This window comes from Trachypithecus francoisi, unplaced genomic scaffold, assembly GCF_009764315.1.
Source record: "Trachypithecus francoisi isolate TF-2019V2 unplaced genomic scaffold, Tfra_2.0 Lachesis_group13, whole genome shotgun sequence".
Lineage (NCBI taxonomy): Eukaryota > Metazoa > Chordata > Mammalia > Primates > Cercopithecidae > Trachypithecus > Trachypithecus francoisi.
This window is the reverse complement of record NW_022681458.1, coordinates 73,410,395-73,426,579: the sequence shown is the minus strand read 5'-3', so window position 1 is coordinate 73,426,579 and position 16,185 is coordinate 73,410,395. Positions and strand designations below refer to the sequence as shown.

The 16,185-nt window shown below is 39.7% G+C and overlaps 2 protein-coding genes across 8 annotated transcripts in view; one reads left to right on the top strand and one right to left on the bottom strand.

Annotated features, from left to right (window-relative positions):
• The window catches only part of NOSTRIN (nitric oxide synthase trafficking), a 63,782-nt gene extending 56,362 nt beyond the window's left edge, over nucleotides 1–7,420 (top strand). For 6 of the 7 annotated variants that reach the window (XM_033231230.1, XM_033231229.1, XM_033231227.1 and 3 more), the window contains 4 exons: nucleotides 2,350–2,475; nucleotides 3,682–3,796; nucleotides 4,822–4,911; nucleotides 7,178–7,399. In XM_033231230.1, the coding sequence (XP_033087121.1) occupies nucleotides 2,350–2,475; nucleotides 3,682–3,796; nucleotides 4,822–4,911; nucleotides 7,178–7,314 (468 nt within the window). In that variant the 3' untranslated portion in view covers nucleotides 7,315–7,399. Of the gene's footprint in view, nucleotides 1–2,349; nucleotides 2,476–3,681; nucleotides 3,797–4,821; nucleotides 4,912–7,177 lie in introns of all 7 variants that reach the window. The other variant, XM_033231228.1, reaches the window with a different exon arrangement.
• SPC25 (SPC25 component of NDC80 kinetochore complex) overlaps nucleotides 6,980–16,185 on the bottom strand; it is a 30,173-nt gene continuing 20,967 nt past the window's right edge. Inside the window, exon 8 of the mRNA XM_033231234.1 lies at nucleotides 6,980–7,740. The gene's annotated coding sequence lies outside the window, so the exon portion shown is untranslated. The remainder of the gene's footprint in view (nucleotides 7,741–16,185) is intronic.

Genomic DNA, 16,185 nt, shown 5'->3' with positions numbered 1-16,185 from the left:
TGAAATATTATTTAGTAAATGCTAGCACAGTGCTCACAGGAGGAGCTCAAAAACTAGTAATTTTTATTAAGATGGTATTTTCCATTCATCCCTCTACTGATCTCAGGGTTATCGGAGAATAACAGGAGAAAGGAAAGACGTGGCTGCACAGAGGGAAGAGGGCTGTCTGGGGTGTGAGGCAAAATCTTGGGAAACCAGGAGCAACTTTGGAGGCGAAGTTCTTTGAGGGTGGGAATTGGGGTAGGGAGATGGTAGAAGAGGCAGGGAGGTGGGCCTTCTGGCCTTTGTGCTGAGGGTATGAACTCTAGCCCCAAAGACATTTGTGGGGACTGATGGATATTTTGGCCACTTCAGAGGAACCCACATGAAAGGGGTAGTTAACAAAAAGCTGATGAATTTTACATAGGAATAAAAATGAACAGATATATGGCACCAGTGTGCAACATATGGGTTTCTGCTGTGATTAGAGATCAGGAGTGGACTGGGGTTAATCTGAGAATCATTTAAGGAGATAAATTTTTTAGCAATGTTTTGAAGGATACAGGAATCTGGGTGTTTTCTTTTTCTTGCTTATAGCCTAACTTTCTTGTGAATGTAGGTACCTGATAATTGTATCCAGATTGGCAATTTCAAGAGTTCTTTGGTGAAAGAAGACAGATGCAGTGAGGTATCGCTGACCTAGTTTTTAGATAGGCTTTCTTGAGTAGGGTGCTGTTGCAGAAACAAGCCTGATACTTCTTACGAAAAGAAAGGCCTGCATCGTGTGCACTTGGGAACAGAGGTCTAACATACCAGCCGTGACCTGTGGCTACAATTTTTATGAAATTATAAAACAGGCTGTAGGACATTTTCTGTGACCGCACAAACTTTTAACTATTCAATGCGAATAACAATGTCCCAAAATAAAGTCATAAAGAGCATTTCATGATGCCATTGGGTTATACATTTATTCCTTTGGCTGTCCTTGCACAGAATTTTGTCATTGTCATTACCAGCATACATCTATTAGGGTCATCTGGGTCCTCTCACCTGAAGCACACAGTGGAGGACACAAGGAAAGAGAGGATCTGACCCCGGAACTTCCAGTGTTTATGATCCAGTGAAGGAGCAACTGTGAACCTTTAAGTGATGACTGCCAAATATCCGCATGATTTCATTACGCATGCTCTGCATCTGGGTAGACAGAAACTAGTGATACTGGTAGATTTTGTGTCACCCAGGGAAGGTTCCTAGGATGAGGAAACTTTTATTTAAATTCTTCCTTATTTCACTGTATCTTGGTCCTTGAAGTGCCATATTTGAATCAAGAATGTTCACAAGCAATGTCATAGGAGAAATTGTTGAGAAAATTGGAGTCACTTAGATTAAATACTGTCTTTAGATACCAGAAAGAGAGCCACATACAAGAGGAACTAGATGTGCTCTATGAGACTATCAAGTGAAGGTCTAAATAGAAGGCATGGGGGAGCTTTTAGTTTTGTCTTAGGTAAGCCTGCCCACAATGTAGTGAATTCCTCCAACGATTAGAGACCTTCTCCGTCAATTGGACGTCTTCTGTCCACGGCTGTGACACCCTGGCAGGGATATTAGGGTTAAGGAATTCCCATGCTGGAGGTGTGGGGGAGAGAGGGATAATGGTGATGAGGGGGCTGGATAAGCAGGACCCTTCCAATGCTTAGATTCTGTTATTTAATTCACCTTGGCTGGACCCAAGGTGTCCAGCCCAATTACCTTGGCTGACAAGGTAATTAAAAAGTTTCTAGTTCAAGGTCAAATCAAGAAGAGAGAGAGACTAGGAGTGTATCTTTAGCTTGACTTATTATTTTTATATTCAAATACCCTAGAATATTGTTCCCAGTTTCCAGAAGTCTTCTTGTAAACTTTGTGGGTAATATGAGACTTCACCTTCTCAAAGAACAAACGAATCTCACATTCAATTTCATTTGATTCTATTGATGTTAACTCGATTCTGTTCACAACATTGAGCATTGATGGCTCACTTTCTTCATAGACCACCAAAAATCTACCTTTTATAATCAACCCTTATTCCCTTTCTCATCCCTCAGCAGAAAATTGAGTACAAGCTCTTCATTGCCATAAAATACCAAGGTTTCCTGTTTACCCCCAGAGTACAGAGTGAGACACACTCAACAACTAAAACCACCCTCTAGATTGCTTAAAGAGTTTATTCCCCCATTGTTTTTCCTTCGGCATTTTCTATGAATATCTGTATGAGTTAAATGCGTACTTTTCTAACCTTTGTTATTTTGAAAGTTATTCTGATATTCCTGTACAGTCGTGCCTCATTTACTAGAAATTTGCTCACATGGCCAAATGATGTATCCACAGAACAATCTGAAACTAGACCTTTTGGAAGCGAACTCCTACAAACTGTCATCAGTGTTAGCAGAACTTGAGCAGAGACCTCAACCCAGCCATCCTTGCAGTAACTCCATCTTCAGGTGGAGGGAAAAGGTAACATTCAAGGAGACTGGCTGTAAATTCTTGATTGGGCCTGGTGGGTGGAGTGGCTTAAAGTAGCATCAGGGCAAAAAAGATGTTAGGAATTCTATGTGATATTAATATTCATACACTTAATAAGATAAATGTTTTTATTTCTTTTGAGCACAACAAGAGCTAGACACAACCGAATACATTTGTGTACACCAAACTTCTATGAGGAGCTAAAAAACACTTTCAATGTCTTCTGGCTCATCATACCTGAATTTTATCCTTTGGATGTGCTTTTACAGTAAAATTTCTATTAAATTTAAATTTTAATATTCATATAGACCTAAATTATAAGATTTTGTGGTATGTATTAGTCTCATCTGTTTAACATGGTGCCTAATGCAGATAATGCATCAATACAGCTCTGAAATTCACATACACCTATTTTCCTAGTGCTGCATTCCAGGAGTGGATGAGCAGGTGAACGTACATGGTACCTATTGCTTGTGGCTATTTTTGTTACTGATCAGAAGGGGGAGCCCTAATCATCTTGTGAAGGGACGGTTTTCTAAGAGGCTCAAGAGCTCAAAAACAATCTCAGTTATTTAGAGGGTTGTGATCATTTCACTTGCATTAAGCCAACTAAAGTTGTATTTGTAAAAGTAATGTTATGAATGTTACTATTTGACCTAGACACACAGGTTAGAATTGGAAACACAGTCTATAAAGTACAGTAATTGTTTAATTTTGAGAATATTAAGGCCTCAACTCAAAACTGAAACACAGTAGGGCTTAGAAATCTATTGAATTATTTATACCCCTCAGTTTAAAAACTTCCAGTCCAGGCGCAGTGGCTCATGCCTATAATCCCAGCACTTTAGGAGGCCGAGGTAGGAAGATCACCTGAGGTCAGGAGTTCCAGACCAGCCTGGCTGACATGGTGAAACCTGTCTCTATCAAAAATACAAAAATTAGTCAGGCATGGTGGTGGGCACCTGTAATCCCAGCTACCAGGGAGGCTGAGGCAGGAGAATCACTTGAACCCAGGAGGTGGAGGTTGCAGTGAGCTGAGATCATGCCACTGCACTCCAGCCTGGCTGACAGGGCAAGACTCTGTCTAAAAAAAAAAAAAAAAAAAATCTTGAGGAAAACAGCTATAGAAGAGTTAATTTTCATGAATGTTTATGATAATCGTGTTATAAAATATGACTTTTTATACCATTTGAACAGGAGCATACTCATAGCTATGTGAAAATATCTCGGCCTTTTTTAATGAAGAGATTAGAGAATATTGTGAGCAAAGCATATTCTGGTGGGCAGAGCAATCCAAGTTCTTCAACTCCAGGTAATCCCATGCCCACAATCTTTTTGGCCTGGGTCCTACTGGCAGGGCACATTGCTACATTTAAACTTTATTTTCAGAGCCACTTTGACCTGTATCTGTTTAAGGAAATCTATATTTCCAACAGGACTGATTAATTTGTTAGACTCTGTAGCTTTATGTAAAAATGGGAGAAGTTAAGAAGAGTAGAGGGTTGGGAAAGTATTTTATAATATGAGAAGTTGCCTCAGATATCAGATGGCTGGCATCCACCTTATTCAAATGGCCTGTTATTTGCCATCCACATAATCACACTTAAACCATTGTGAGGAGCTTTGTCGCTCTGTCTCAATAGCCTCCTCCAAACTCCCATAAGAAGCCTGTCCTCTCTGCGAGACACATAGTGATCCAGGTGGTTTGCCAGGGCTTGGACTCATGGCCTACAAACCCCTGTTAGCAGTCATCTGACTTCAGTCATTCGTGCATCCACACACCACACTGCTCTTCATCTTTCAGCACACACACACACATCACTATCCCTGCATGTTCAAGTATAATTACCATAATCTTGACTATCTAGTTTTTAAATTAGAAATTGGTTATAAAAAAAAAGAACTTCAGTAAAACCAGGACATTATGGTTCACACAATGTATTAAGGAGTCACCGCTGCATTGTTTGAGAAACAGTTCCATACATAGCTAGGGATGATAACACGCACATGCCCCAAATATCCCCTATTTATACCTGAATGGCAAAACTAGTGAATGTTTTCCAAAACATGCATGCAATGTTTTTCTCTAGACTTACTATTTCATGTATTATAATATAGTTTTTGGTTATATAACATATGCAGTCCATACATATAGAAAGTGCATCATAAATGGTTTTTGAATCAAGGAATGAAATTATGTAAAATTACAAACTTTCCTTTTGAGAAAAATTTAATATATTGAAACTCTGCACCACACTGTTAAATAACCAAAGAGCTTCAGCTCATATTCATTTGCCTGCTAACACAGCATAGTAATTACAGCTTAATCTATTTCAGTCCCTGGTGCAGCCCAGCTCAGCAGCAGACTTTGCAAGGCCTTATATTCTTTTCAAGCCAGGCAAGATGATGAGTTGAATTTGGAAAAGGGTAAGAATCATTCTCAAATATTTTAATTGCCTTCCCATATTGAGATTCTTAGCATGAATAAAACCCTTAGTGTGGCAGCCTTAAGAGTTACTACCATGTCAAATCAGTTCACCCTTCTTGAAAGATAAGCACATCTAAAATAAAAGCTCGCATAATGATAATAGCTAACACTTATTCTGTTTTCTATGTGCCAGACATTGTTGCAGGCATATTGTCCAATTTAATATTAATGAAACCCTTGGAGGGTTTTATTGGTTATTCCCATTTCATAGCAGAGGAGACCGACACACAGAAAGGTTAGGTGCTTTGGCTAATGCCACAGGCTATGGCAGCGCAGGATTTGAACTTGGAAACACAGCTATACTCCTAATCACAATGCACACTGGGGTAGAATGTCAGTAATGGAAAGTGATTAGAGGTGTACCCCACCTTTTTATTTTCTAGAAGCTAGACCTGCAGGAATGTGAAGTGACTTCCTCTCTCAACTTACTTCTCAGAAAAGGTTTTTATGTCCAGTCTAAAGAATAAGACCCCCTTCTTTGTGTCACAGTTTTACTTAACATGGAAAGGTGTTATATAGTGGCTTTATAATATAAACCACAACATTATTAGAGAAAAAAGTCTCCAGCCTCAACCTTCATTATGTGTCCAGTTAGAAATCACGTTTGGATGTTAGTGCTAAGACAGAGATCTGGAAACGGAAGGGTTAGTGAGAAAGAGTAACGTTGTGGGGGAAAGTATATTATCCAAAACAAGGACACGGCTCCCAGAGCCAGTGGAAAATCAAGATACATTTTGTAGCCAAACGACAGGGACACCGCACATTTGCTATTTATTGGGTGTTTCCTTTGCAGCATTTGCCAGTCATCTCTCCCCAGGCAATTACTTTTCTTCCTATGTGAATAAAAGACATACTTCCCAGATGCCACCTAGAACCCATGGATGCTGCATTTGAGTTACATCATTCACAATAAATTGATTATCTTGTTTTCAGTTCTCTGCTGGTTGCAAAGCCTGCTCACACTTTATATTCTAAGTAGTTTCTTTCAATGAAACATGACATTGGAGGCTTAGGGAAGCTGGCAATACAATTTGAAATCATTTGTTGGAATTTTTGTTAATAGATTATGTCAATTTACGGACCTGAGAGAACCCATTAAAGGCAGAACTTAGAGACTGAGAATGATCTCCTTTAAGAATAGTGATTTATGACTCAGAAAAGGAGTTAATAGTCTCCTTTGTCTTAGAAAGAGAATTGCTGAGTAAGAGTGAAGGGAACACTGAAAAATCACCTCAGAATGACGCTAAAGAAAAAGAAGCTCTTGGATCCTGAAGGGGGCAGATCTTTCTACTTTAATGACAATAGCCATGTTTCTTGTCCAATTTGCTATGGAATTCTCTTTATTTGAATCATTGCTTTAAAAAATATTGTCTCCAAATTGATGTTGTATTAAAGTTGGCTAAGTTGTTGAACGGGGAGTTACATTTCTATGCAAAGTTGTGAGTTAAGCTTTTGGACTGTGAAATCAGGTATAATGCAGAGGCATTGTCTTGCTCTTAGGAAAACACTGTTGGTGAGACATACTTATAGCAGCCAACATGCCAAAGTATCATAAACACCAGCATGTGAAACCCTCCAGGTATGGACACCAAGAGAGTTTGGTGACAATCCATCAGCTACATAGAAAGTGAGCCAGGCAGCATAAGGACATATGACTCAAGGTGACTTTTTTTTTTTTTTTGAGACAGAGTCTCGCTGTGTCACCCAGGCTGCAGTACAGTGGTGTGATCTTGGCTCACTGCAACTTCCACTTCCCGGGTTCAAGTGGTTCTCCTGCCTCAGCCTCCTGGGTAGCTGGGACTACAGGCGTGTGCCACCACACCCAGCTAATTTTTGTATTTTTAGTAGAGACGGGGTTTCACCATGTTGGTCAGGCTGGTCTCAAACTCCTGACCTTGTGATCTGCCCGCCTTGCCCTCCAAAGTGCTGGGATTACAGGCGTGAGCCACCACACCCGGCCAATCCTGTTTTTAAGCAATTATGTTATCTCAGTTGTTCATTATCTTACTCTTTTTAGTATCCTCTGGATTATGCCTGCTTTATACACAGGTGTTTGATACATTTGGCTTCATCTGAATCAAGTGCAGAAAATGACACTACCAAGTAACTCCTTGAAGCGGAACCTCCTTAAAACTCTTATCAATCGGGCCGAGGCATGTGTTCACATTGCAGAGACCCATTTGTCTTAACTGTGTATTTTCACAGGTGACATTGTGATTATACATGAGAAAAAAGAAGAAGGATGGTGGTTTGGATCTTTGAATGGGAAAAAAGGCCATTTTCCTGCTGCTTATGTGGAGGAGTTACCTTCAAATGCTGGCAACACAGCTACAAAGGCATAAAACAAGACTCTGAACATACTACCTTCACACTCTGTAACCAACAATACAGTGTGGTTCAAATAAGAATAAAGTGCTATTATCTTTACAGGTTTTTCTTTTGAAATGGATGGAGTTTTACCTGCATGTCACAGCACTTTGCATTCATGATTATTAGCTTGAAACAGTCAGATAAAACATGGATGGGTGGAGACAGACAAGGAAGAGGTTCCTTGGTTCCTAGAGTTTCCAAATTCTAGGAGACCCTAGAGATGATCCAGTATAACCCCTGGTGTCACAGAAAGAGACTGAGTCCAAGGTGGGTTCAGCTGCTTGCCTGAAGTCACAGAGTTATCTGGTAGACAACAGCGGTGAGGACTTACATGTCTTTTTCCTCTGGATTTGGGTGGCAACAGAGCACAGCAGGCCTACAACGAGGTCAAGGAGAGCCTGGGAAATGAGGAATACAGATCAATTCCAAGCAGAGAGACAGGCAATCAAAACACCAATGAGATCAACCCAAATTGGGGGATGGTAGGATAAAAGATCCAAAGAAAGGGTGGGTAGACAAAGGTCCAGCTCCCAGGCTGAGGGCCTCCGGGCAGAATGCAGTTTCATCCTAAGCCAATGATCTTCTGAGGCAGTTGCTTCATATATATCCCCTGCCCACCACCAGAGCTGCTCTTAGAGTGAGGTCAAGTGTGAGCCAGAGATGGCTAGAGATATGAGAACAAGAGCAAATTGGAAAGGAAAGGGCTAGGAGGGAGATAGTGCCACAAATTTCATGCCTTCTTGCCCATTTGGAAACCTCATTTACCAATTCAGAAATAAGGAATTCTGTACTTCCCAACTAAGTCATTATGGACGGAATATCCTAAGCAGCTTCCTAATGGAAGGACTTTAAATGATAGTGGATTTCTAGTTTGAATGGAAAGTTCAGGAAACCAATCTTCACTATCAAAATGGAATATTTAGGGTGAAGAAAATTTATGGTACTTCCTCAAATGACCTATCATGGACAAAGGTTGGGAATGAGAGAGGCTAGGCCCCGAAACTACTTCCAAGGGGAACAGTTTAGAGTGAAGAGAAATGTTACAGCAGCTTCTTTCAGAAAATGACCTAAGCTGGCCTGGAGATCACACACTCCATTGATTGGAAGGTCATAGTCTTCATGAAACTGCTGGGTATGTTTTTACTCTTGTGCCAAATAGGCTGTCCTTTAGAGCTTCAATACAGGCATTAAAGGAGTAATTAAAATCCATCCCATTACTCTCCTGCCCCTGACCTCTTTTTTAAAAAAATTCACCAAATTTTATACTTTCAAGAAGAAATTTTTCAAACTGAGGACTATATTTTGCAAGTCTGTACCATTACACTCCTATAGCGGAATATAAGTAACACAATAGATATTTAGATACAGATATTAGAGCTGAAGGAGCGCAAGTAAAATTTGTTATGTGAGACGTAACTTACAGCCCAGAACAGCTCAGAAGTTTTAATGCCAACCTTAATGGTGTCTTAATGAAGGCTTTCTGCAAGTAGAAAGTTGGCTGGATAATAGGCCATTAGACCATGAACAGAAATTTTAAATTTATATTTCCTTTTCATCTTACTTCTTTCCATTAAGCCTTGATGGATAAAAAATTATGTAGCAATTGACTGCAGCCTACACCAGACGATTTTCTGTGGAGAAAATCATCATAATGGTAGTTGGACCCTAAAACTCTTTGAAAGTAATTTTCAAAGAAAGACATCTTTTTTTCTTCATAAATCAGTTGTGTTTTATGAAAACATAAATGGTTCCCCTGTTTTGGAATGTTGCTGCAACTTATTTTTGCATCTGACATATAACTTTTAAGCTTCAAAGAAGTACTATAAACTAGATGAAATACAAATACAATTGGATATAGCGGACTTGTTGAGTATCTTTTTAGTAGGGCAAGAACTTTCTGATTAGATAGATGGGGATGATACTCCAGAAAGATTTAGTGCATATTGTGGTGAACATTAATTATGGGCTGAAGTCTCCTATATAGAATAACTTTAATGTTAGTGCTTTAAAACTATTAAATGGACTTTCATAATTATACTCCACTAAGTTTTGTATGTCAGGAAGTTTTTAGTACCAGTGACAACCTGAAATATAGGCCACAGAGGCCAATATTGAGCACAATGATGTTACTCTATTTTTTCTCCTTTCTAGTAGAGGAAAAGCTGACATATCCATCATGCTATCAACCAGAAAGATTTACTAATTTCATTTTTCTGCATTTTCACTTACCCATAATAATTAATATGCCTAATGACAAGGCATTTTAATCACTTAAAGTGCCTTATGATTCATCAAAAATGTAATATTCCGTTTGGGGGTAAATGTTATTGTATAGTATTATAAAACTTTAACTGATCAGTAATTTGAACACAGTTTAATTTTGTTCTCCCCCAAGATAAAACCCGTCCCCTCCCAAAGCCTTGACGGCCTTGAGGGGTAATCAGCCTGGCTGGGAGAAAGAGAAGTGGGTTAGATCAAATAGCGGCACACCCTAGTGTCCTCTGCAATCTCATACAGGAAGATGGGCTTGGGGTTGCGGGGCATGAAAAGGTGGGACTCAGACTTGGATCAGAGAGTGAGGACACAGCAGAGACGAGCAGAAACCTTTTGCAGAGAGAATGCAGCTACCTAGATAGAGCTGAAGATGATGGATGAGGGGAATGTCAAAGGTCCCAGGATGCTGTGATCCAGCATGGAGGATCTGGATCCCTGGACTTTCTGCTGAGCAGCAATGGAGACAGGAGTGAGAAAACCAGTGAGCTAGAGAATCCGGGTTGTGTTTATACAAATAGGAGGTCAGTTCCGGGAAAGTGGGGAAATATGGGTGCCTGAGATCAGGGAAATCCTGCTGAAGGGGCAGAGACCTAGGGATACTAACTGGGTCAGGGGGTCAGAGGAATAGGAGGAAAGCAGCTTTGCTCTGAGGTTGGAGTAAATGGACCTACAGAGAATTAGGGTGAAAACCTCTTTCTCAAAGGAACTATGGAACTGGAGAAGCAGACCTAGGAGGGGAAGCAAACTGAACTGGTTGGAGACAAACTTTGGTTTTAAAGCTCAGGACTAACAGAGGGCTCTAGGTCAACAAAGGGAATCATATCAAGGAGCACCTAGAAGCATGCCACGTATATGGGGAAACTGAGCTTTCCTCACATGGGGCAAATGGGAACTGCTTTCTTCAGTGATTCTTCCAGTGTGGTGCCTGGACCAGCATACTCCTCACACCAGAAGTAGTCTTGGCTGGGCATGGTGGCTCACGCCTGTAATCCCACCACTTTGGGAGGGCAAGGTGGGTGGATCACTTGAGGTTAGTAGTTCAAGACCAGCCTGGGCAACGTGGCAAAAACTATCCCTACTAAAAATACAAAATTAGCCGGGTGTGGTGGTGCATGCCTGTAGTCCCAGCTACTCAGGAGGCTGAAGCACAAGAATGGCTTGAACCCGGAAGGCAGAGGTTGCAGTTAGCTGGGATTGCACCACTGCACTCTAGCCTGGATGACAGCAAGACTCCATCTCAAAAAAAAAAAATTATCTTTGAACTGGATTTTGAAGGATGAATAGAAGTTACCATGTGGAGAGGTTAAGAAACAAAAGATCTGTCATTTAAATACTAGGTCTAAAGACAATGAGTCCTCTTTCTCAAAAGAGCCCCCCGTCTCTATTCTTGTAAGGAAGAGAGAGCAGTAAATAAATGCAAGACACCATGATAAATGCTGTAACAGGAGTATGACAAGAGGTAATGAGGACATTTAGGAGTGAGAGGTTTCAATCAGGATCAAGGCGATCAGAGAAAGTCCAGGCTGCCTGGGAGTTAAGCAAGTGAGACGGGTTGGGTGAGTGCTATAGGCAGATGAGGAAGAGGCACTGCACCTAAGCACTGGAAAGTACACGTTTGTAACAACTGACCAGGCACCAGTCCACAAAGTATCTGGAAATTATCTGACCATAATATAATGTAGAAATCATTAGGAAAATGGTAACTGAAAAAAACCTTGTGCATTTGGAGAACGTGTATGTGTGACCACACCCATATATGCACATGCATGTATGCACATACACATATACTTCTAAATAATCCATGGTCCAAGAAGAAATCTTAATGGAAACTAGAAAATGTTAGAAATAAAAAATGAAAAAGATACTATTTATCAAAATCTGTAGTTTCGGGAAAGCAGCTATAAAAAAGTCCTACAAGGAAAGGAGAAATGCTAAAATTAATAAACGAAGCATCCTAATTATGTTTATCAAAATAACAGCAGAATCGACCCAAAGTAAAAACACCGAAGAAAAAGAGGAGGAGGAGGAGAAATGGGCTGGGCACAGTGGCTCAGGCCTATAATCCCAGCACTTTGGGAGATGGAGGCGGGTAGATCAGGAGGTCAGAAGTTCGAGACCAGCCTGAGCAACATGGTGAAACCTCGTCTCTACTAAAAATACTAAAATTAGCCAGGAATGGTGGCACGTGCCTGTAATCCCAGCTACTCAGGAGGCTGAGGCAGGAGAATCGCTTGAACCTGGGAGGCAGAGTTTGCAGTGAGCTGAGATCGCGCCACTGCATTCCAGCCTGGGCAACAGAGCGAGACTCTGTCTCAAAAAAAAAAAAAAAAGGAAGAAAGAAAGGAAAGAAAGAGAGAGAGAAAGAGAAAGAAAGGAGAGATGAAACAAAATAGAAGAGTATGAACAAGGCTATCCATTGGGTCTTTGAAAGGATTAATAAAATGAGCAAATCTTGGTGAGAATGAAAAAAGGTATGAATAAACATTATAAGAAAAAAGTAGGCTGGGTGCGGTGGCTCATGCCTGTGATTTCAGCACTTTGAGAGGCCAAGGCTGGCAGATCACTGGAGCCCAGGAGTTCGAGACCAGCCTTGGCAACACAGGGAGACCCTGCCTCTAAAAATAAATAAATACATAAAAAATTTAAGTAGATGCTATAGATGTAGCAGTTATCTAAAAGATAAAATTATATACTATGAATCTTTACACTAATTAATTTGAAAGCCAAGAAAAAGAGACAAATTTCTCAAAAAATATGAATGATCAAAACTTAGAATACAATAACTGAATGATTTAATAACTGTTAAAGAAATTTAATGAGTACCTTTTTAAAACTCTTCCTACAAAAAAATCCCCACAAGACCAGATAGTTTTATAAGTGAGTTCAAAAACAATAATCTTATTCAAACTTTTTCAGGAAATAGAAAAATATACATGGGAAAATTATAACCCAATGTCACTCATGACTATAGATGTAAAAATTCAAAACAAAATATTCATAAACTGAAGCCAACACTGTATTAAAAAAAAGACTGTACATGACTAAAGTGGATTTATTCCAAAAAGGCAAAGTTAATTCAACATTTTTTTTCAAAAGCTTGTTAATGTAAATCACATTAATAGGTTAAAGATGAAAATTTATGTAAGTACAGAAAAACATAAAATTCAACAAATATTCACAATTACTTTGTTAATTGGGAATAAAAGAAAATCTTCTTCATTTCCCCCAAGTCTGGGAAACCACACACATAGTAGAGTATGGCCAGATGAGAAAAGTGACCCTCAAAAAGGGTAAATAACTTGCGCAAGGTCATGTATCAGCTTCAATAGTAGAGCAAAGACTGGCCTGCGTCTTAATTCTCAACTTTTTTCCCCCACAATACCATGTTGGTGCCGGAATATAGAGCTTTTTGCAAGACAAGTTAAAATATTCAACATTTGCCATTATATAGATAACATTTATTTGAATCTCAAACATTGCCTCTTTCCAAAATTCTCATAAACATTAAGTTGAGTAAAATAACTTCTCCCTTGAAGTTTTTGCATTTGCTAGACCTTATTCTCAGCTGCTACTTCCAGCTTGCCTAGTTGCTAAGGAAAAAGGAAAATGTGTGTCTAAACTTGAAACATTCTTCACACCATATCATACACTTTTCATATTTCACACTACGATATACTAACAATACCAAGAAAGGGCTGATTTTATATAGCATATAGATCCTCCCGTTAACTGATAGACTCTTTTTCTATTTAGATGAAACTCTTATCTTTATTCAGAAAGGAACTTGTTCTCTGTCAGCTTGTTACTGAGTCAAGAAGTGCTCACCGGGTTCAGTGGCTCATGCCTGAAATCCCGGCACTTTGGGAGGCTGAAGTGGGTGGATCCCTTGGGCCCAAGAGTTTGAGACCAGCCTGGCAACATGGCAAAACCCCGTCTCTACACAAAATACAAAAATTAGCCGGGTGTGGTGGTGCATGCCTGTAGTCCTAACTACTCGGGACTCCAGCCTGGGCGACAGAGTGAGACCCTGTCTCAAAAAACAGCAGTCATCTTTAACTTCCAAAAATGTCCAAACACCTTAGCAATATGCCTGCAGATATTGTTGAACAAGCCACCTCTTTTACGAAGTACAATTTTGATTCCCCATCAAATAATTTTCTGTTGAGTCTTGATAATGTGTTCAACATTAATACGTATTTATTAAGCTTCTACTATATCCCAGACACTGCTAGGTAAGAGAGCTAAATGCCGCCATGGTATACAAATTCAAACATAACTAATTATGTCTGTACAGGATTTGCTGAATTGAAAAATAACCAACACTTTCTAATTCTCATTAGCTTGGAAATTGAAACTTTAGATACATTAGTAGAACACTGTAGTAATTTTGTGCTTTTTTTTTAACTTAATTTGTTACTGAGATTAATTTTAGAGACCTGTACCATCTTATTACAAAATGTAGAATAGATGAGTGACCTCATTTGGATTCCATTTCAAGCAGTGTTACTTACATTTGTGCCTATATTTTCCCACTTAAGAAAGTATCTTGTCTGTGTATCTTGTGCTTTATTTCCACATTAGGAAGATTTTAAATGTTTAAAAATTATTTCATTGTTATGACACATCATCTTAAACATAATGCATAAAAAAGCAAGTATACTAAGGTAGCTCAGTTTGCCTTTTATATGTGTTATTAATCAGCTCAAGTGGAATTTTCATAATGCATCAACTTTAAAATGTGAGCTAATATATTAGTATCAGCTCCAAAATATCCCTAGGTGGGTATATAGTAAACTTCAAAAATTAAGTTTCGTTTTTGTTTTGCTTTAAAGAGATAGGGTCTTTCTCTGTCACCTAGGGCTGGAGCTCACTGCTGAGCTCAAGCAATCCTTCCACCTCTGTCTTGCAAGTAGTTGGGACTATAGGCATGTACCACCATGACTGGCAAATTAAATTCTTTTCAGAGATGGGGTCTGGCTTTGTTGCCCAGGCTGGTCTTGAACTCCTGGCCTCCTCAGTCTTCCAAAGTGCTAGGATTACAGGCATTAAGTCACCATGCTCAGCCTAAGGCTTTTATATTTGCTCAAACAGATTAAAAACTTATGCACAAATTAATAGCCCTCTCACACACCATTCCAAAAAGACCTGGGTTGATGACTGCAGTCTACATCCCTAGTGACTGTTCTCAATGAGCCACTGGGGTTCTAAACACCTCATACTCTGCTCACTGTTTCCCTGAGATCTGCAGCTCTTTTGCCATTTTAGTGAGGCTATTTCCTAAGGATCCAGACAAAGCATAGTCCTCCTCTGCTTTCAAGACAATTTAGTTCTTTTTCTTAATCATTGTATTTCTATAGAAACACAAAACCCAAATTATATTATAGAAATTCAAATTTGTTGAGAATCTTTAAGAACTTTGTTTTTGCATACTTTCCCTGTAATGTAGTATAGAAAGGCTATAAGGCATCGTCTAGATCTAAGTGAAACTCGTGGATTCAGTTGCCAGCTTGTCATCTGGGTTTGAATCCCAACTCTAACACTCAGCAGCAGTGTGACTTTAAGTCATTTAAACTCTGTACCTTGTATTCCTTATCTGTAGAACAAAAATTTCAATAGTATTCACAGATTGTTGTGAGAACGTAAATGAGTAGATGGAGGTAAAGGGCTTAGGGCTTAGAACAGTGCTGGGCATGTAGGAAGTGCACAAAAGAAAAAAAAAAAAGGTATTAACCATTATTTTAAGATGGCCAGCTGACCAGGCTTGTTAGAATAATCCCCAGTCTTGGAATGAATCAACTTCCCTGCTAAGAAAACAAATCAGTCTAATCGTATAATGTTCTATGGCCCAAGGCCGTCTGCCCTCTGTTCATAATAATGTATTTTTCTTTGTATATTTGACTTTGGATTCCAGTAGCAAAGCTGGTTCCTACGCTTTGTTTTGAGACGGAGTCTTGCTTTGTCATTCAGGCTGGGGTGCAGTGGCGTGATCTTGGCTCACTGCAACCTCCACCTCCTGGGTTCAAGTGATTATCCTGCCTCAGCCTCCTGAGTAGCTGGGATCACAGGCACGTGCCACCATGCCCAGCTAATTCTTGTATTTTTAGTAGAGATGGGGTTTCACCATGTTGGTCAAGCTGATCTCGAACTTTGGGAGGCCTGCCTCAGCCTCCCAAAGTGCTGAGATTACAGCTGTGAGCCACTGTGTCTGGTCGTTCCTATGTTATCCTCTTGGGAATTTCCTGCTATGGAATCTCATTCTCAGATCTTGACCCCATTCCACCCACCAGTTAGAAGTGAAGAATGGCTGTTCCTTGAGGAAAAATGGGCCCTATGTGGGGATCTACCCATTTCTTCTCTCATCCCCAATTCTCATTTCTCCAACTTGCTGGTGAAAGAGATCTTTCAGAATTTCTTCTTGCTTAGGCAAGCTGGGTCAATGCCTAGTGCCTTCTTACTGTATGGTTCAAAACATTATGTCATCGAGTTTGCAGTATGAGATATGATCTTTCTTTAGTCTTCTTTGAGACAAGACCTTCCCTCAAGTTTTGTTACATTTGTTCACTGTAGAT